The 19,965-nt window shown below is 46.5% G+C and overlaps 1 protein-coding gene across 1 annotated transcript in view; it reads left to right on the top strand.

Moving 5' to 3' along the window:
• The window catches only part of CYP39A1 (cytochrome P450 family 39 subfamily A member 1), a 747,125-nt gene that overhangs the window by 704,626 nt on the left and 22,534 nt on the right, over positions 1 to 19,965 (top strand). Inside the window, exon 12 of the mRNA XM_069605805.1 lies at positions 10,429 to 10,542. Within this exon, the coding sequence (XP_069461906.1) occupies positions 10,429 to 10,500 (72 nt within the window). The 3' untranslated portion in view covers positions 10,501 to 10,542. The remainder of the gene's footprint in view (positions 1 to 10,428; positions 10,543 to 19,965) is intronic.

Below are 19,965 nucleotides of genomic sequence, written 5' to 3'. Positions count from 1 at the left end.
CGCAGCCTTCCAGGACTTTCAGGAGCTGTGGTAAGGTAGTTACGCCATATGTGCCTAAGTTTATAGCACCTTAGGCGGCTCCACAGAGGATATTTAGTCCAAGGATTCTGGATGGAGCAGGAGCACACAAATCAAGCGGCCATCATCGTCGTGCGCAACAGCGCCCCCCAGTGATGTGTACTTCTAAATAGGCTTCAACAAGATATACTTCAACGTACTTCAACAACTTCAAGTAGGCAAGGCACTCTTTCTCTGAATAACTCTATTCAAAAGGGTCAGCCTCTTTGCCTCCCTTGTCTGTCTGCCATGACAACAACACGGGTTTGCCTTTAAGACTTACTTCTCTCTGTCTTCCAGAGTCTCTGGCACGGCAGGTTGTGTCAACTTTAAAATAGCTTTACAAGCAGCCAGTTTCCCTTCTCCAACTTCCTCAACCCGAAGCTTTGATGCCACTCTCTTAGCTTCAGGTAATGTATACACACGTGTATCTGAGGCAAAATGAACTGTTATTAACTTCACAATACAGTTAGGTTGCTTCTTAACTTTAGGTAAATCAGGTTTCACTGTTAATATGGGGAGACGTTTGGCTTGGGCAATGCTTGTTCTCTTCTTCAGTAATATATAAACTTGAACTTCTCATATATGGAGGGTATGCTGCGTTAGAACAAAGAATAGAGGTCAGTCTTTCTTTAGGAATTAAAATTAGGCACACGCAACCACTCTTTGATGCCGTTTTCAGAATTTAAAGTTTGGTTTGAAATTGTATTCACGTGAAAGTGGAGGATAGAGTTCAGTCCTTCTTTGGGAATCACAATTAGGCAGACGCAACCACTCTTTGATGTAGTTTTCAGAGTTAAAGTTTGCAACAATTACGTTATCAAGGTTAGGTGTTTGGTAATGGTCTTTGTAATGTTCACTCACCTCAATTAGTAGCACGCGATCACTCCTTTAAAATGTGAACAATTGGTTTAAACAGCAGTAGCTTCTCACAGGAGTAGAAATGGCTTTCACATTATACACAAGTGTTACATTTCCATTGTTCTAGTATCTCCGCTTCAACAAACAACTCCTACTCGCTTTAAGTCTTACGCAAGTAAACAGGGAAATGGATACTGTTTTTTGGCAATGCTGCCGCAAGGTGTTAGAACCCCATGCTTCACTCACCGGCTTCTTTGACACTGGCACTGCCTGTCACACTGCTTCCATGCCTTCTGCCACAACTTCTACTGCTTCTGGCTTCTACCGGTTTGGCCACACATTTTTGCATCCGCTTTCGCTCCTGAGACCCACAGCTGGACAACTTCTCCTGGCCTCGGTCTCCAGCACGTTCTCTGTAGGGCAACCACAGCAATCAGGCTCAGATGGGGAAAGATGGCTCTCCTGCATGCCTTCCGCTGCACAGCCTCTGGACTTCAGAGTTCGGGGGAACAGGACCCTCTCAACAAGCAGGTTAAATGTGCTGTTTGCATGTTCCGGCGTCCCTCTTCTTTGGCCACGTCTGTTGGGTTTGCCAGCCTCGTCCCTTCTTCCTTCCGCTATTACTGCTACAACTCGCATTCCAGTCACAGTTCCAGCTCCTTCCTCTCCTGTCAATTAATTGCACCTGAGGGGGCCTTTTAAACCTCCTAGGTTCTTTCAGGTGTGGGCTGTTAGGCATAATTGCCTGACTACTGCATCTGCATGCCTCTTCAGCCCTCTTCCTCGTCACAGTACTTGTGGGATCATAGGATTTGTAGTCCCCTTCAACAATGTTAGTTCTTTTAATCATTGTGTTATTTTTAAGGGTAGCTCTATTTCCCTTAAACTCATTAAAAGAGGGATTGTCAGAATTAGTTGCTACAGAGAAAGATATTGAATTCAAGGCATGTTCTCCAGATCCTTTTATATTATACCTTTGGGAGTAAAGGAAAGTGTTTATTCTGCGATACCCTGAAAGATCTTTCTGTTAATAAGGCTTGCCCAGCTTCAACAGAATTTATACCCCTGGTTACAGATCTTTATATGGGAATCAGAGATATTATGACAACAATATGCCATTACCTCTTTTGGCAGCCCAGAAAGGCACTTCTTTTCATTAGACAAATACTGCATCTCATCCCATGGGATCTCCTCACCACCTCGGACCCTGTCTCCTCCCAGGTGATCCTCCTGCAGTGCACCACCCTCAAGGTCAGGATCAGGAAGCATCTGCCTTTCCCTGGCCACCTGGGAGGAGACTTTAGGCAGGGTTTCAGTGAGGGATCCGTAGGATTCTTCACAACTGGCAGGGGATCCTGGCAGACCTTCAAAGACGATATTGCAGAAGGTGATAGTCCGGCTGGTTGTTGAGGCAGAACAGCAGATAACAGCAGCAGGCAGGTGAATGCTCAAAAACAAATGGGACTTGGAAATGAGGCCAAAACAGAAACAAGATGAACTTGTAAGGAGAGGACTGGAAGGCAGACTGGAACTCAAGGCTGGCACGGAACACAGGGAAGAGAGAGCCAAGAGAACAGGACAACAGACAGGGACTAGAGATTGCTGGCTGAGCTAGGCAAGACATAAAAGGAAAAAGGGACAAGGAGAGGCCAAGATAAGCAAAGGGAAAAGCAAAAGCTAGTCAAGACTTTGCAGCACAAGTACTGGCTGATTGCATTAAGACACACTCAGCCGTTTGTGCGTGGGGTTTAAATACCCCATCTCAACTGAGGATGAGGCTGCTGGTGTGGCATTGCAGCTGACATGGCAATCCAAGACAGCCAATCGCACTGTGCATCGACACCTGGCTTGCTCACGTGAATCCACCATGCCCAGGCGTCAGCATGGATGGAGGCACAAGGCCGGACGCCTTCAGTAAGTGGAATGAAATACATGTGTGCCTGCAGGTCTTTGTGTCGTGTGAATTGTCTGGGGGTGTGAGTATGCATGCTTGCTGGTTTCTGAGTGTTTGCAGGCATGGATGTTGTGTGTGTGTGACAACCTGGAGGTTATTTCATGAGATGCAGAGGGATTATTTTTCCTATTTCCACAAAATTTACACCAGTATTGATTATTATTTTCACATCAACAATCTCAGTAGATGGCATAATCATGGGTAATGTTCCCATATGTGGTCTTTGGTCTGACTCTAAACCTCACCCTCTCACAGGCTGACAAGGCGAATCTGGGCATCCTCCATGCATCTGCGTAGAGATCCAGCAATGACTGGGTCGACTGCTGACAAAATAATAGACTTCTTCAAGAGAATAAACCAGGAGACACATCCTTTAATAATAATTTCCACTCTTTTAAAGCAGTGATTAGCTGGACATTCCAAGTGCTAGGATCAGAGATAGCTAGAACAAGAACACTAGAACATGGTTGCTTGGGCTCCGAGCTTGAATCTCTAGAGGAACAACATAAGGCAAATAGCTCTAGAAAGAACTTTTGCAGACTCACTGCAATTAGGGGACAGAACAATGCGCTCTTCATTAATAAAGAGGAGAAAAGTATGATACAAGTAATAAAGCAGACACGCTTCTAGCCCTCTGTTGTTAAATCCAAAATCGATCATGCAGAAGTATGGGCAAGCATGCGATTAGTGGGTGTTGAGGTCTACAAAGTACACGGCATATTATCCCAGCCAGGAATCCTGTTTACAAATATACAAATATATTACTAAGGCTGTCCTCCCAGTGATTTCTCCAGAACAGACAGGAAAAAAGGGCAGTATTGACGGAAAAAATATTGCCATTAAGGCCTTGAAACCTAAAAAGGCCCATGGGATTGCTGCACGTCTAATTTCTAAACACAGTTACATCATGTAAATATTAACCACAGTCAATATTTAAAATGTTCTCAGATTCAAGGTCCATTTCCCCAAGAATTGGTGAGACTACTGTACTTCTGATCCTCATATTGGGAAAGGATCCAGAGGAATGTGGGTCATACTGTGAGAAACCAAAGTGTGTCTCACCAACTAGTCCCCAGGGATCTCTCTCTCAGGTGGCCAGGGCACAGCCGTCGCCATTGGATCCAGACCCTGGGGGTGGACAGGTGCAGGGGGATCACCTAGATGAGTGATGCAGGCAGGGAAGTGTTGATCACAAGGTATTCCCCCCTTCCTGTAAACCTAACCCATCCTATTTTATAGGATTATACGATGTCCCAACTACCCCCGCCCCACTTTTCACACAAACACTGGGCCGAGGAAGAGTGCATACATCTGATACCAATTAGCTTTCCTCACACGGATAAAAGGCGAACATAGAGGCACACTCTGAGCAAGGTGGAACCCGAGCAAGAGCAGAACCTCTGGGGCGAAGGTGAACCTACTGGAGCAGAGCAACGGACCAAGGCAGGAGAACAAAGGTTGGAGAACCCCAAGAGTTCCCTGCAGGAGGTTTGTGCCTCCAAAAGGCCGCGAAAGAAACATGGAGAAGGCCAAATCCCTAATAAGAAAGCTGCATTGTGTTTCAAGGATGCCAGCGACCCTCCTGGGTAAATGACATAGTTGGGGAGGCGAGGCCAATCCTGTGGTACTAACCTTGACTCGTGAATTGAAAAACTGTGACGAAAAGAAAGAAACACACACAGCTGGTGAGTTGGCAAGCGACATGAAAGACTGGTGTGTGTAAGGGAAAGATTGAAGTTGTAACATTATATTGCACAATATATTGCACAATTGAAGGCTGCCTGCGTGTGGATGAGACACGAAGGCAGACTTGTGAATTAACCTTGAAGTAATGATAGTTGTGAAACCAGCGATACTGAGTAATGGAGTAGTCCGCCGAAAGGAAGTGGCCCACTCCAAAGTATCGTGAAAGATGAAATGTTTTTAGCTATAATAGTGAATGAACTCTAAAAGCAAAGTGATCAAAATTAACCTGAGGAAATGGGACAGAGAAAAATGTGAACATTGAACTTTGGTGCTTATGACATTGAACTACCTGTACCAAGAAGCACTGGGGCATATAACACAGGTGTGTCAGCAGAATGGGAAAGTAGAAGTGGTCCTGCCGAGGTCTGTAGTAAAAATCACGCACATTTGAAAGTCTTCGACATCAGAAAACGAGCCTGACTGAGGAAGACCGGAAGTGTAATACATTTGTGGAAGGGAACGCCTAAAGGATGTGAATGAAGCTTGGGGAAGGAAACCCCTGCAAAGTGTTTTCAACTTTTGCTTTGAAAGGTCTGAGCCCAACTGAGGGGGACTGTCGAACTTTTGCTTTGAGGTCTGAGTTCGACAGAGGGGGACCGTCGTGAGCTTTTTGTTGGACTGTCTTTTGAAAGCTGGAAAGAGAGACTTTAACATGGAAGGCCAGGCGGGCCGCAATACACGTTTTGAACTGCCTTTGTGTTAAGAACCTGAGCCAGAGTGTGTCATCCTGCCTACGGGGACCGCCTCCCATCTAATGTGTTGTCTACTCAGTGTTGTCTAACGTGGGAAGGAGAGCAGACTTAGCCATAATTATTCTTTATATTTGAACACTAATTTAATTTTGCATACATATTCTCCTTTACACACAAGACATAGGGCAGGCATTGGATTATGTTAGCATAGGCCACTTTGATTTGATGGACTCAACTAGGACTGTTCCATTTATTATTTGATGGTAGAGACTTCCATCCTAGTTATAGAGCAAAGTAGGAGGTTTTCCAAACCCAGCAACTTAAATAAATGTTTTACAAATTGTATGTTTTGTGCCAGGGTCATACTTGTGATACCATGCCTTCCTTACAATACCCATTTTAAATATGGATGCACAGATATTTGCCAAGATCCTAGCTTCCAGATTGAAGACTCTCATCCCACAACTGTTTTATTCAGATCAAGCTGGGTTTGTTTCCACAGGATTTCCAAAAGCCCCATCTGATTTAAACGCATGACACAGAAAATGTGTTCGACAGAGACAACTAAGAATTTTTTAAAGAGACTCTGGAAGCTATGGAATTTGTGGACACTTTTCTGCAAGGTATTCTGGTGATATATGATAATCAAACCTCTACAATCCATGTGAATGGTAACCTGTGAAAGTGATTTAACTTATGAGTCAGGTCTGTTAACTCTCCCCATTACTGTTTGCGAATGTTATGCAGCCGTTCGCTTGGTGAGTTAGGTCTTATCATAAGAGTCATGCACTATGATTTATTATGATGATGCATTAAGTATATATGGTTCTCTCTAGGCTGGACTATTGTAACAGCCTCTATCCAAATCTGCCTGCCTCTACTCTCCTCCCTCTGCAACTTATCCAGAACAGGACTGCAATACTTGTCCTTGGCCTCAAGCCCAGGGATCGTATCTCTCCAGGACTGAAATTTCTGCACTGTCTCCCAGGCTGCGAGGATTAAGTTCAAAACCCTCTGCATTGTCCACAGGGCCTTCTGGGGCCTGGGGCCGCAATACCTTCAGCTCTCTCTCCCTGAATATCTTCCTTCTTGAGCTCTTCGCTCATCCGGCTCCAACTTCCTCAGGGTCAGTCGCTTCTCCAAGCAATGAGTTGGTGGTAGGTGGTAGCTCTTTCTCTCTTCGGCAGGGGACTCCCTCTGGAACAGCCTTGCTGCCTCCCTGAAACTTAAGGAGAACCATCTCCTGTTCCGGAAGCACCTCACAACCTTCCTCTTTGCTTCTACTTTCTCCCCCCCTCTCCCCTGCTGAATTCCTGGCTGAAACTGCACTGGTTACCTAGCCACCCTTTCTGATCTCGGGCTCAGGCCCCGCCAGTTGCACACCTGCACTGCCTCCCTGGCAACCCCTGCACCTGGGGACTGTTTTCTGTATCCCTACAGTCCCCCTACCAGCACTTTTGTCTGCACTTTCCTTGCACTTGCCACCAGCTGGCCGTCTTATTTATCTTATTTATTCTACTTTCCCATGTACTGCACTTTCCCCTCTCCCTTCCCCCTCGCACTTTTCCCTTTCGCCCTTCCCATGCACTTGCGCGATCTGAATGACACCTGGCCTAGTAAGATCGTTGTCTGTCTTCCCTTTGTTCCCCCTCCCTTGCCTCGTCGCGCCTTGAAACAATTGTGTTTAGACACGTTATAAATGCCATATCATATCATATGTAACAATGTACTAATGAGGGAATAAATTTAAAAAACTAATGGTTGTTAGCATGTGTAAATTGTGAAGTAACAAGGTCAGGATGGTTACACATTCAATAAAATATCATACACACTGTAACTAACTAAGGACACACTATATGACAGTGGAATCCAGGACATAGCTACCTGTACTGGTAAACAGGTGACTAGGCTTCACACTGTATTGCATTTTTTTTGCTACAACTTGACAAAGCCCGGTCACAGGAGAAACATTGGCAGGTGCCACCATATGGATGATGTTGGCTTAGGAAGGCTTACTTAGCCAGGTGTGACTTAGGAATGTATTTAAGTACCTAAGGACTTAAGTTTTTAATTAATAAATCCCTTTTGTTTATATACCTGTGAACTGAGTTTATTTAATTCTGGCGTGGAACCCAACCTAACTACCCTAATATCTTATCTTGATTCTAATCGGCCCAGGTGTAGTCATCATCCTCTTTTCCCTATGGCTCAGCCACCTGAAAGGAAAACAGAAGGCTGTTGCCATGTTATTTTTCCATTTTATATTCTTCTCCTGCCTCTGATTGGTCACTTGTGGGTCGGCGGTCATGGTTCCCTCCATCTAATAAGGTTGTGTGGCTCAAGTATCCACCTCTTTCTCCTATCTTAGTCTTTGGCCCAACACTCTTGTATTCCACAGTGCTGCCGGTCTGGGGAAATTCCTCTGTTCCCTTGCTGATGGCGAAGGACAGGGTTGCTTGCCCTGCATTGGATTCTATTAGGTTGGATTCTGGGAATTTGTGTTGGGGTTTGAGCTTAGTCTTGGATTGGATTCTGGGTGGGACATGGTTTCTTGCCACATGTTAAGGTAGTCAGCGCCTCTGCTTTCATATCACACTCGGCGCATATCCCACAGTTCCATGCTGGAGACACTTTCTCTCCAGCTCGGTACCCGTCAGTGTGTTTCCGTTAAATGGTCTGTTCTCAATCATTTTTTCGGGCCCTATGACCCTATAAAGTCCATGAAGGGCTCCTTTTCATTGCCGCACCTACTGGTCTGAACCTCATAGATCCCGCCTCCCCCACTCAAGTCCTAATGCTGAGCCAGGGTGGGCCTCTGGTAGAAGAACTCCATATTGGTATGAAGGCGTCCAGTTTTGTAGAGGACAGCGAAGATGAATGCTTGGAGTGCCAGGAGCCATTGCAATATTCAGGGGTTGGAATCCTTTTGTATAGAGAGCCATGTGAGCAGGCCTTTCATCTTGCCTTGGAGGGCGGTGCCCAACCCAATGCGGAGACGTCCATTTGTATAATGAAAGGTGCACCGAATTCCAGGCAATGTAGGTGAGTGTCTTCTGTTAAAGCGTTTTCCAGGGCTTGGATGGCCTTTTGCACCTGGGAAATGACATTTGGATCAGTATTTCTTGTTTTCTGCAACAAGTTTATAAGAGGTGTTGCTAACGATGCAGAGTGCGGAACAAAGTATTAGTAGTACTCAATGAAACCCAGGAATGCCACGGTTTCTTTTGGTGTAAGAGGGACGGGTATCTTCTGCACAGCTTTGACTTTGTCAAATTGAGGTTTAATGATCCCACCAGCAACACTGTATGCTAGTTAATTCATCTGGTTTGCAGCTGTAGTAGTTTCCCAATGGTTTATCTTCAGGCCAGCCTACTTTATTGTGGTTGGAACGTCTCCTTGATGTTCTAGGTGATCTTTCCTGGTTGGGTTGCACATGACTATATCGTTGAGGTAGGCAGCTGTGTATCTATGATGTTTCTGGAGAAGATCATCCATCACATTCTGTGTCTCAGTGTAACCCAAAAGGAATTACCTTAAAGGGGGATCAACCCTTGTGGCGTGACACATGTTGTCTTTTCTCTGGTCTCTTGTCTAAGGGGAATCTGCCAGTATCCCCTGCTTAAATTTGAGGTACTTATATACTTAGCAGGCCCCAAACTGTCCAGGTGTTTGTCTTTTCACAGCATTGGGTATGCAGCATAGGTGGATAGACTAGTCATTTTCCAGAGGTCCATGCAGAATCTTATAGTACCATCCGGTTTAGGTACCAGAACAATGGGCACACACCAGTGGCTGTTCAAAGATTCGATGACTCCGAGACAATGCATCTCATTGATCTACTTTTCTACAGCCTCACGCCTTACCTCTAGAATGCAGTACGGGTTCAGATAAACAACCATGCCTGGTTAGGTGAATATTCAATATTCTCTTATTGAGGTTCTCCCAGGAAGGTGAGAGAAGACTTTTTGATGAGATTGCAGGGTTGGCCAAAGCTCCACCTTCCGTGATGCAGGCAGGGAAGTGTTGATCACAAGGTCTTGCTGAGCGGTGACTTATTTTCTGTGATTCATCACTGGACAGTCTTGTTGTTTATGGATTAATAATGCCACTTTGGTGTCTGGTTCATGCCATTCTTTTAGTAAATTCACATGGTATGATTGAATTGGGTGTCTTCAATCTTCCTGGGCGACCTTATATATAACCGGTCCCACAGCCTCTAGAATCGTATAGGCCCCTCTCCATTTTGCCACTAACTTATTATCATAAGTTAGCAGAAGAGCTATTACTTGGTCCCAAGGTTCTAAAACGTGAATTCTCATTCCCCAGTTATAGTAGTTTGTTTTCTTTCATTTTATCCAGCGTTTTGGAGCATTTGGGTGTCTCCTGCTTGCAAAGCCTGCATATGTTTTCAATGATCGTGTGCATATTCCATCAGTGTTATTTCTTTGAGGTGTTGTTTCTTCCATTATTCCTTGAGAAGGTTTAGGAGGGTTTCTGGCTGGTGGCCAAATAGGAGCCCAAATGAGGAGTACTCTGTGCATGACTGTGGCTTACTTCTGATGATGAGCTGTATGAATGGTAGGATGTAGTCATTTCCAGTGTGTCTGACTGACATTTGAAATTTGATATGAAATAAGTTGGTCAATCAAGTTACAACAAATCATCTGACAGGTGCCTGTGCCTTTTGAATTTATTTGTTGATTCATTGATTCACTGACATATTATGTACATGTTTGGAAAAATGTTCGATGATTTGTTGTAATTTCATTGGCCAATTATTACTTCATGTCAAATTTCAGACCGAATATAAATACACTGTCCAATACTTTGAAAATCCTCAGTACATGACTTTTGATTCTGAGAGTGAGGAGCCCAGTGCGTTTGTAGTTCTGTTTTTTTCCAGTGGTGTTCTAGGGAAACACACCCAACTGTCTCAAGTGTGACTCACAATCCTTTTACAAATACCCATCACCCGTGCAGTACACTGGGTAAATACCACCGCTTTAGAGTAGCTGGATATTGCTCATTTGTGGAATATGTGGTTATAAAAAGGAAAAAAAAATATATCAAAATGATTAATACATTGTTTCAGATGTTTTATCCTTTCCTTTTGTGCAGAGTAATAGCCATTTAGTGGGGACACAACAACCAAATGGACCGTGCAGAGTCAATTATAAGCTGAGAGTATGAAGCTTGACGCTACACGGCTATATTCTACATGCTGACATAAAGGTATTGTACTTTTTCAGAGTCAGAGGTTTTCGATTTTAAAATGTACTGCATGATTACCCATCCTTAAGATCATCAACACTTTGGAACATATGCCAACTTCTACTGCGGACCAGAAATTGACATGATCTGCCTTTACTGCTCTACGTATAGGATACATGAGACAATGCATGTACTTGCCTCCTGCAGACAGTGGTAAACTGGCCTAAGAGCAACACTGGAGATTTCCTATTGGCCTGTATAAAACAGGCCTTTTTAGTGTGGCTATGTTGGCTGTCTGCTCCTCTTACCCTCTCTCATGATCACTCCAATCACCCGCCTCCCCCCTTCCATCCCTGCTCATCCCCAACATCCTACTGAAGCAAAGAATTTGTTATAAAGCCTGCCGTATATTATTCTTCACTGTTCAGTTAACATATGTATTATGTCAGTTTATTGTTTTGTTTAACTATTTTGTAATCTGTATGCAGGGACAAATGTGCTTTAAACTACATATCTTTCCCAATTTGCTTGGGCAGGGACCTTCCTACTTAGAGGGGTTCGACATGCTCGCTACCTTTGCCCACATGGTGTAATCTGGAAGCACTAAAATAGAAATTTCATGGCCACTTTTAGTTCCAAGTCCACCCTTGTCTGCCGAAGCCAGGCAATCACTTCCTGGTGACTACGGTAACGTTTTAAAATAGTTTTCTATCCTTCTTGTCCAGAATCTTTATATTCTTTTAGTATGGATTATGGCAAACATGTGGCATCAGAATATGTGTTTTAAGGTGCTTGTTGAAGATAGTTCTCGCAAGGGCCTTTCTTGGCTCTTTCGAGAATGTGCACCTTGTCACCCCTGTCCACTCTGTGCAGGATAACTGGACATTCAAGTCAGAGGCCGCTCCAGCTGTTGTAAATGGAGTTGAAGGAGGTAGCAGGCTCCATCCCCAAGGCCTCCTTCACACAGTGAATATGAACTTAGAAAAGGCACAGTACTAAGGTTGGCAACAGCTTGTGGTACCAGAGGGAAGATCACAAAGCTTCTGCCTCTAGTCTGTAAAGGAGAAACGCCAAGCAGAGGATACTGGCAAGGGAGATATGACCACACATGAGTTAACATTCACCAGGTCTAAGCAGTCACAACAAAATATCACCCTACTTCTAGGATGGGTACCCTGCTCTAAATAAAATAATGATCTGGTGCTTGTCAGGACGTCATACAAAGAAACTCTGTCCTTGGTCCAAAGCTACACTACCCTAACATCTGTCCTACCACTATAAAAGAAAAAAGATAACATAAACCTTGGCTGGGACAGGGTTACTTCCCAGTTGACGTGGATTAGTTTTATGACCCCCACCAAAGAGTTCTCTGGTCCTAGGCCTGTTGTTGTGGTTCAAAACAAAAAAGAAGAAACATCTCTCTGTTTGTCTCTTAGCCAAAAGGCCTTGTCATTGTCAAGCTGTGCTTCATGCTGCGTTCCCTGCTATGGTTGTTTACCTGGGTGCTTGGTCCGAGTGCGTTTGGCGTCGTCCACAATGACACCTGGGTGCGCCCCTGATTGGGTAGACAGCAGTGTGAAAGTGCCTCCTTGTCAACAGAGCTGGACCAATATACCGGGACTGTCAGGAAAAGGACATTCCCAGCACCTCCTTAAATTGTTACCTTTACTCGTGGCGCCAGGACAGTGTGAACACTGTAGCTGGAGCGTGACGGGAAAAGGCCACCAGAGGTGGTTAGGGGGTGCCAGATGGACAGCCGGCCAAGAAGAAGGGAATGGCAAGGAAGCCAAATATGGTGGCCAGAGAGATAGAGAGAGGCCAGGAAAATTTGGAGATGATAGGGCGCAGGCCCCAGGCAGGTAAGCAGACAAAAAGGCAGAGAATAAGCCTCAAATGGAAGCTGGACAAAGGTAAGATAAGAACCCTAACACAGAGAGGCAGGCAAAGGGGCAGAGAAGCAGGCCTCAGGTAGTCAGGAAAACAGGCAGAAATCAGGACCAACGGGGCAAAAGAACTGCCAGACAATGAGCGTCTCCACAGAGTACAGGAGAGGATTGCAACACACTGTGTCTGGCATTTCAGGAGTTCTTAACGGCACTGGCATGAAAACGAGACTCAGCCTTCTGTTCCCAATTGTTAGGGGGCAATGGACAGGGAGAGGTGCACTGCTAATGCAGGGATACACGACGATGGTCCCCTGCGCATGTGCACCGCTCCCAACATGGAGGTCTCCATCCAACGGTGTTGGTGTCCCGCTGAGGACTGACAGGGAGACCTCAGGAGGCTCCATGCCAAGATGCCACAACGGGTAATGCCACCATCCCGGGTGCAGAAGATGGTGCCCACAGTAAGTGGGGGCCGCAGCAGTCTGTCTTCTGGGTGTGTTCTCCTCTGTGGAAACAGCAGGTTTACCTGAACTGGGTTGGTCGGTATTGACAAACCCCGAAATCAGCTCTCACACCAGCTTGAAGTACTTTGCAACTTGGAGTATTTTAGGTAATTACCTTGCTTGCTCTTGCTTGAGTTGTGGGACTTCTTATCCTCTTGTGGAATATTTGGTATCTTGGCCAGGTCTCCTCAGCTCTTCATCTTCTCTTTGTAGGTTGATTCTCTCATCCCCTCATGGGGTCTTTGGAATCTTAGCCCTGTGTGGGCTAAAGGCTTGTTCGGCTTTGTTTTGCTTATCAATATCTTCACCCCCTCATGGGGTATTTGTATTCTCAGCCCAGCATTGGGTCATGGGCTTTTCCAGTCCTGTTATGCTGCTTAGTTTTCTTTACCCCTCATGGAGTATGTGAATTCAGAGCCCGGCATGGGCTTAAGGCTTTCTCATTCCGGCTGTGATTGTCAGTTTGTGCACTCCTTCATGGGATATTCAGATTTTCAGCCCAACATCGGCTTAGGGCTTTCTCAGCCCACCCATGATTGTCAGTTTGTTCCCCCCTCCATGGGGTATGCACATTTTCAGACCAGGATGATCTAGTGGTTTTCTCAGCCCACTTGTATTCGTCAGTTCTTTCACCCCCCTTGTTGGGCATGTAGATTCTCAGTCCGACTTGGGCTAAAGAGTTTCTGAGCCTGACTGTGTTTGTCAGTTCTTTCACCCCCTTCTAGAGTATGCAGATGCTTAGGCCTGCATGAGCTCTGCTGTGGCCTCACTGCCCTCCACCTGCTACTAGTATGAGGCAGCATACCTTCTTTCCAGCAGCGGCGCTCGTCAGGGCATGCAGTCTCTCTGGTCAGTGTGGACCTGCACGCTGTGTGGGCAGGTCTCTCTTGTTGGTTCCTCCCATCCTGGACAGGTTTTTGGCAACATTTTTGGCATTGCAGCCGACATGCTGCTTCTCACGTGGGTTTGCTTCTTTCTGCCTCGGTAGCTCCGAGCTCTATGGGCTTTGTGAGGGGTCAGAAATGTGAGGCGGACAACTTGGTAAAGGTTTTACATGAGCTGCCATTTTATTAACTCAAAAGGTTTCATAAACACCTCACTGTCCCTATCCTGAAGATGATTTCCCATGCCTTCAAAATAAATGTCACTGTGCTTGCCCCCAGATATCAGGAGCAGACCAGCCTTCCCAGAGCACTGGCACCCATGGGGACCTTTAAGGCCCCAAAGGATTGCCTAAGGGCTTCGTGTAACGCTCACCTGGTATCCACGGGGAGGTCATTCAGCCTGTTCTGTCCTCTTACGACCTCAAACCCTTCCCTGGAGGCTATTCGACTGGAGACTGGGCCTGAAACACAGGATTGGTAGAGTTTAACTCCCTATTGTCTCTGTGTGCTTGAACCCCTTCTTCCCCGGGGTCCAACCCTTCCCTTTGATCCACAGCTCACCTTGTTTTCTTGGATAGTGTGCTCGCCATCCTGCTTTCAGCGCAGGGGCGCATTGATTGATGCGGGCTCGTTGCTGCCTAGTTACTTCACTGGCAAGAGTCCTACAGGTAAGTATAATGAGTCTTTTGAACAGTTCTCTAACTTTGTTCCTTTCCTTCCTTAGATGATGTCCGGCGTCCGGGGATGGCGGCATGCTGCTGAGATGAGTAGTGCTGAAGGTGAGTGAGAGCGCGATGCGCAATGCACCCCTTTCGTATTTGTATTGAACTGAGTTCTTTTTTTTGTATTTTAGGTGCTGCGACGTTTTCAGAGTGGATGCCGGTTATGAAGAACAAATGCAGTGAGTAAGCGCGGTATGCGGCGCCTCTAGATGTTTCCACGCTAACCTGGAGTGTCTTTTCCCTCTTGCAGATGGATGAGAAGTTCCGGAGACAGAGTTCCCACAGAGCGGCTGGGATTCAAGAAAGCATTTGAAGCTCGTAAGGTATTTAAAAATAAGCAAAGATTTGCAGAGTGCTTACTAATGCCTTTTTTCTGTTCTTTTCCCTTTTCCTTAGGAAGCAACGTGCCGGGATGGGAATGACACCGCCGAAGATGTCCGCAGAACAGAAGGTGCGATGAATGATGGGCAGAAGCGCTGCAAGGTAAGGCTGTTCCTAACGGTGTTCTTGTTCTTGCAGGAGCTGAGCGAGAAGAAAGATGCAGGCCTACTGGACACCGATCTAAACACAGTGAGTGTCACGCTGCAGGTGCAGAAAACGCAAAGCATGTTTCTCAGCCTGTCATGATGCCTACCCCCAGGCATCCGAACCAAGCCCATCAGCCCCGGGAGCAGGCATCTAGACATTTAATAAACCTCAGCAGCCCCGGCTAGGGGCTATCTGGGTTCAGTCCTGGCACCTTAGCAGCCAGGCTCATAGTAGGAATCAGTCCTGGCGCCTAAGGCGCCAGGCTCATAGTCATTACTTACCTCAGGCAGACCATGCTGCAAATGACTCCAATCCAACATGAAGCCTGAAAGGGACTATTTTTCTACAGGGACTATTTTTTACTCGGGTGTGGTTCTAGGGACTTCTTACCTGGGACTACTTTTGAGGCTATTTAAACCACACCCGACCAGCAACACACGCTTCACGTTATTCTGCATCCAGCAGCGTAACACTCACCGTGCCTGCAGCCTGCATCCAGTCTTCTGCCACGCCCGCCTCGAATCCGGGGCTCCTAAAACAAAGAGGAAAGAAAGAGACAAGGTTAGAAAATGAACTTATTTCTATTCCACACCTGATTCTGGATCCATCTTGTCTCCAGACCTGTAAAGAACATCATTTCTGCACGCACCGCACCTCCAGCTGCAGCGCCGCGCCATACTCACCAGTGTTCACAGCATCCTTCGGGTCGGCGCTAACTCCATCATTTCTTTGCCGAACTTCGGCACCAAGGAGACAAAAGAAAACCACAAGGTGAGCCGAGGGAATCAACAAATATAATTCTTACCAAAATAGACTTACCTGATTTACCACCGGAGGCATCCTTTTGTGACTCTCCATATTTTCACATGCCGCATCTGTAAAGAGAGACGAAACAACACGTTTTCCTTGTGCAAAAATACCGGACACGCCGGGTAATACAGACTCTTACCTGAGCGCCACCAGCTGCCACAAGAGCATCTTTTCACGAGCCAGCTGCAAGACAAGAAAGGAAGGGGGGAACAAGAGTGAACATCGGACATATTGAACTCTATGAACTTAATATTTACTGGTCCTCACCAGGAACCTCAGAGTCAATACTCTCCGGAACTTTCCCGAGCCTTCAAACCAGTGAAGTAACTGGAATCAACGCGCCCCTGCAAATCCACGCAGGATGGAGAGCTCATCTTTCAAGAATATAAGGTGAGATTGCTGTGAGGGCATTTCCGAGGTGATTAGTTGGGGAGGACTGTGGGGGTGCCATCACTTGAATCCACAAGTGGCTAAATCCATCTCTCCACTTGCAGGGGAATATTTCTACGGGTTAAGCAGACAAGATTTGGAGGGCAGATCCAGTCAGTCATTGCTGCACTACGCATCACGTGGGTGGAGACCGCAGCTGTCCGGGTCCGACCGACGCCCCTGTGGGAGCCAGGTGAGCGTAACACACCCTGGGCTTGGCTTAAATAGTCTCTGGGTATCCCAGGTGTCTCTGGGCTGAACGATACCCAAAAGACTAGACTGCACATGCAGTTCTGGGAACCGAAATATGTGGGGGCATCCATCTTGTCCCCATCAATGCACTACAAGTCCAATCCCCAATGTTATCCTATGGGAGTGAGCGAGTCTGGTGCCACAAGCGCCAAGTCTGACTCCAAGTGGGTCTTTGGAGGGATGGAGAGGCCCTTGAGCGCCATGTAGGTGATCGTGGCCTGGCTCCAGCCTGACATCTTGGAGGGCTGGGGACATGAGGGGCAGGAATCATGACACTTCTTGGACTCAGTCCTTGTGCCGTTGGTGCCAGGCTCATACTGCCTTCTCAGGCAAGGCAGGTTACCGAGTAACAGAATCACGTGCAGCCCAGTCTGCGGCTGGTTGAAGGGACTACTTTACCTGGGGACTATTTGATAGGGTGTGGTTGAAGGGACTACTTTACCTAGGAACTACTTCTGGGAATCTATTTAAACCATGCCCGCAGAACAGAACACGCTTTGCGTTATTCTGCACTCCTGCATTGTAACGCTCACCATGTCTGCAAGCTCCAGTCCTGTATTCAGCCACGCCCGTCCTGGTCATCGCGATCCATGCCTGCAAAGGAAGGAGAGAGCAAAGAATAGAAAAAGACCCTTACCTGATTCTCCATCTCGATCATCCGGGAGTCTCTGCATCTGCAGAAAAGGAACACCATGTTAACCGCGCAGAGTAAGAAACACGTTAAAGACATTGAGCATAGCGCAGCGTGATATCACCTGAATGCTGTTAGTTCTTGCAATCCAACGAGGCGCACGCACACTATCGCCCTCCTGTAGCTGCTGCACCTGCTGAAAGGAAAAGAAAGCATCAGGTGAGCCACGCCTCTCTAAAGACATTCAATCTCATGCAGCAAAGATACTCACCTGAAGCTGCATTTGCTTGCGGTTCCACGAGTCACCATCACACGGTCTTCGCGCCGAAGGCACCGCTCCTGTGGAGTAGAAAAGGGACAGCAGATTAGTTACACAGAAGAACAATATCGCATGTATAGACATTATTGCATCATGCAAGTATAGAAACTTACCTTGGCATTCTACTCACCTTTTCCGGAGGGGAGTCGCTTTATATCAGGTGCATACCAAAGGGGAATCTGCAAAGAAAAGACACACGAGTGAACTTTGGACAACTTGAACTCTAAAGCAATCCGTGCTATCTAATATTAGTATAAAGCCTTACCTCAGAGTCATCGTTGTCTCGAACTCTGCCATAAAGCTACAGGATCAGTGAAGTTAACTGGATCCCTGAACCTCGACGCACCCCTGCACATAGTCGCAGGATGGAGAGCACGCCCTTCATAACATTAAGGTGAGACATAGTAGATGGGGGCACAAGGAGGTCACGAGAGGTGGAAGTCGGTCCTCCTCCTTATGGCTAGTTAACATATTTCAAAATTTTAGGCAAATCTTCTTTCTTGCCAGAAAGACAAAACTAAGTGGGCAAGTGCAGTCATTCATCACTTCGCTACGAGTCACGCTGGTGGAGACCGCTGCAGTCCAGCTTCGTTCGGCCCCCTTGTGGAGAGCAGGTGAGCGTAACAGAATGCGAAACCTCTACACAAACCTCTACCCGGGTCCCATGGAAACCTCAGAGACTGACCAATTAGCCCAGCTTCTGGGGGAACTCAGAACTGAGGTGCATTCTGCTCGACAAGAAACCAATGCTCTAAGAAGAGAACTGATTGTGACAAAAGAGAGCACGGACGACCTCGCCAGACAACTAATCCAATCCCAAGCTGGCCACACGCCGTTACCTGGATTGGGGGCATCAGCCCCAACTCAGTCAAGCAACCCAGTGCAAGTGGTCCTACCGGGAGCTATACCTTTGGCTCCACCAGAACGCTTTGCGGGAGACCCTGAATGGTTCGCAGTTTTTATGAACCAGTGCCGCCTACATTTCCTATGTAGGCCTGGAGCCTTCCCGAATGATCAATCAAAAGTGGCCTTTGTACTGTCATACCTCAGCGGCAGTCTGCAGACTGGTCCATACCATTAGTTAATCAAGATGACCCCCTTCTCTGAGATTTCCATGGATTTCAGCAGAATATGGAGAAATTGTTCGCCCGACATTCCCAAGGCCAAGCTTTAGATAACAAACTTCTGTCCCTACGCCAAGGAAATCAGGACCTGTTAACTTACATTGCAACCTTTAATAGATTGGTGGTGGAAACCAGCTGGCCCGAAGACAAAAGAACTACGTTATTTCATCGTGGATTGAGAGGTGAATTAAAAGACGTTTTGGCGCAAGTGGTCAACCTACCTCAAGACTGTGCTGAGTAGATTGACCTCGTGGTTCAGCTGGACCACAGACTATAGAAGAGGAAGGCTGACTGAGCTAGATTTGAGAATCGGGTGTTGGTGCGACCAAGAGACAACATCTCCAAAAGTACAGATACGTCCGAGCCCATGCAAATTGGAGGAGTTTGGGGGCTGTTATCCAAAACAGAAAGAGACAAGAGAAGGCAGCAGGAATTGTAATTATATTGCGGAACAGCTGGCCATTTTTTACGAGACTGTCTGGTGAAACCGCCCAAGAAAGCAGTCGGGGTTGCCAACAAGATCAGCGCTGAATCAGAGCTGGAAAACTACCTTGCCCGACAAGCGTAGAGGTCCGCTTGTCAAGCGAGAAGAAGGACTCCCAGACCTCACATCTAGCCTTACCAATGATCTTTATTAATCACCAGCAACCATCTCGTATGCATGAGGTCAGAGATTACATCGACAGCGGAGCCATAGGTAACTATATGGATCGGGAATTGGCTACAAGGATGAATCTTCCTCTTTGCGAAAAGACCACAACTGATTAAGTCACCACCAACAACGGAACGGAGATCGCTTCTGGTCCTGTAACCCACTCAACGACAGAGATGACACTGTTGGGCCTAGATGGGCATCGAGAAACCTTTGTGTTCGCCTTAATCAAGGCTCCACAATTCCAAATAATTCTGGGAATGCCATGATTAGAAACACACAATCCTTGCATAGACTGCTGTGATAAGAGAGTGACCTTCTCAGAATGTGCTCATACTTGTTATCCGGAAGAATCTCCGATCAAGAAAATTGCAACAGTCATGAGTCCAACAAATCTGCTACCTCAGGATTACCAGGATTTTCAGGATGTTTTCCAGAAAGACCAAGCCAACACTTTACCACCTCATAGACCATATGATTGCCAGATCGATCTTATACCTGGCGCTCAAATTCCATGCAGTAGGATCTACGCCCTCACTGAACCCGAGAATCTTCATTTAAAGCAATACTTAGATCAATACATGGCTAACAGCTTCATTCGCCCGTCCAAGTCCCGGGCGGCCTCGCCCTTATTCTTCGTCCCTAAAAAGGTAGGAGATCTAAGAACTTGTATCCACTACCGCGCATTAAACCAAGTAACTGTA

This window comes from Ambystoma mexicanum, chromosome 4p (genome assembly GCF_040938575.1).
Source record: "Ambystoma mexicanum isolate Mex_15411 chromosome 4p, UKY_AmexF1_1, whole genome shotgun sequence".
NCBI classification, from domain to species: Eukaryota; Metazoa; Chordata; class Amphibia; order Caudata; family Ambystomatidae; genus Ambystoma; species Ambystoma mexicanum.
This window is presented reverse-complemented; position numbering and strand designations above follow the sequence as displayed.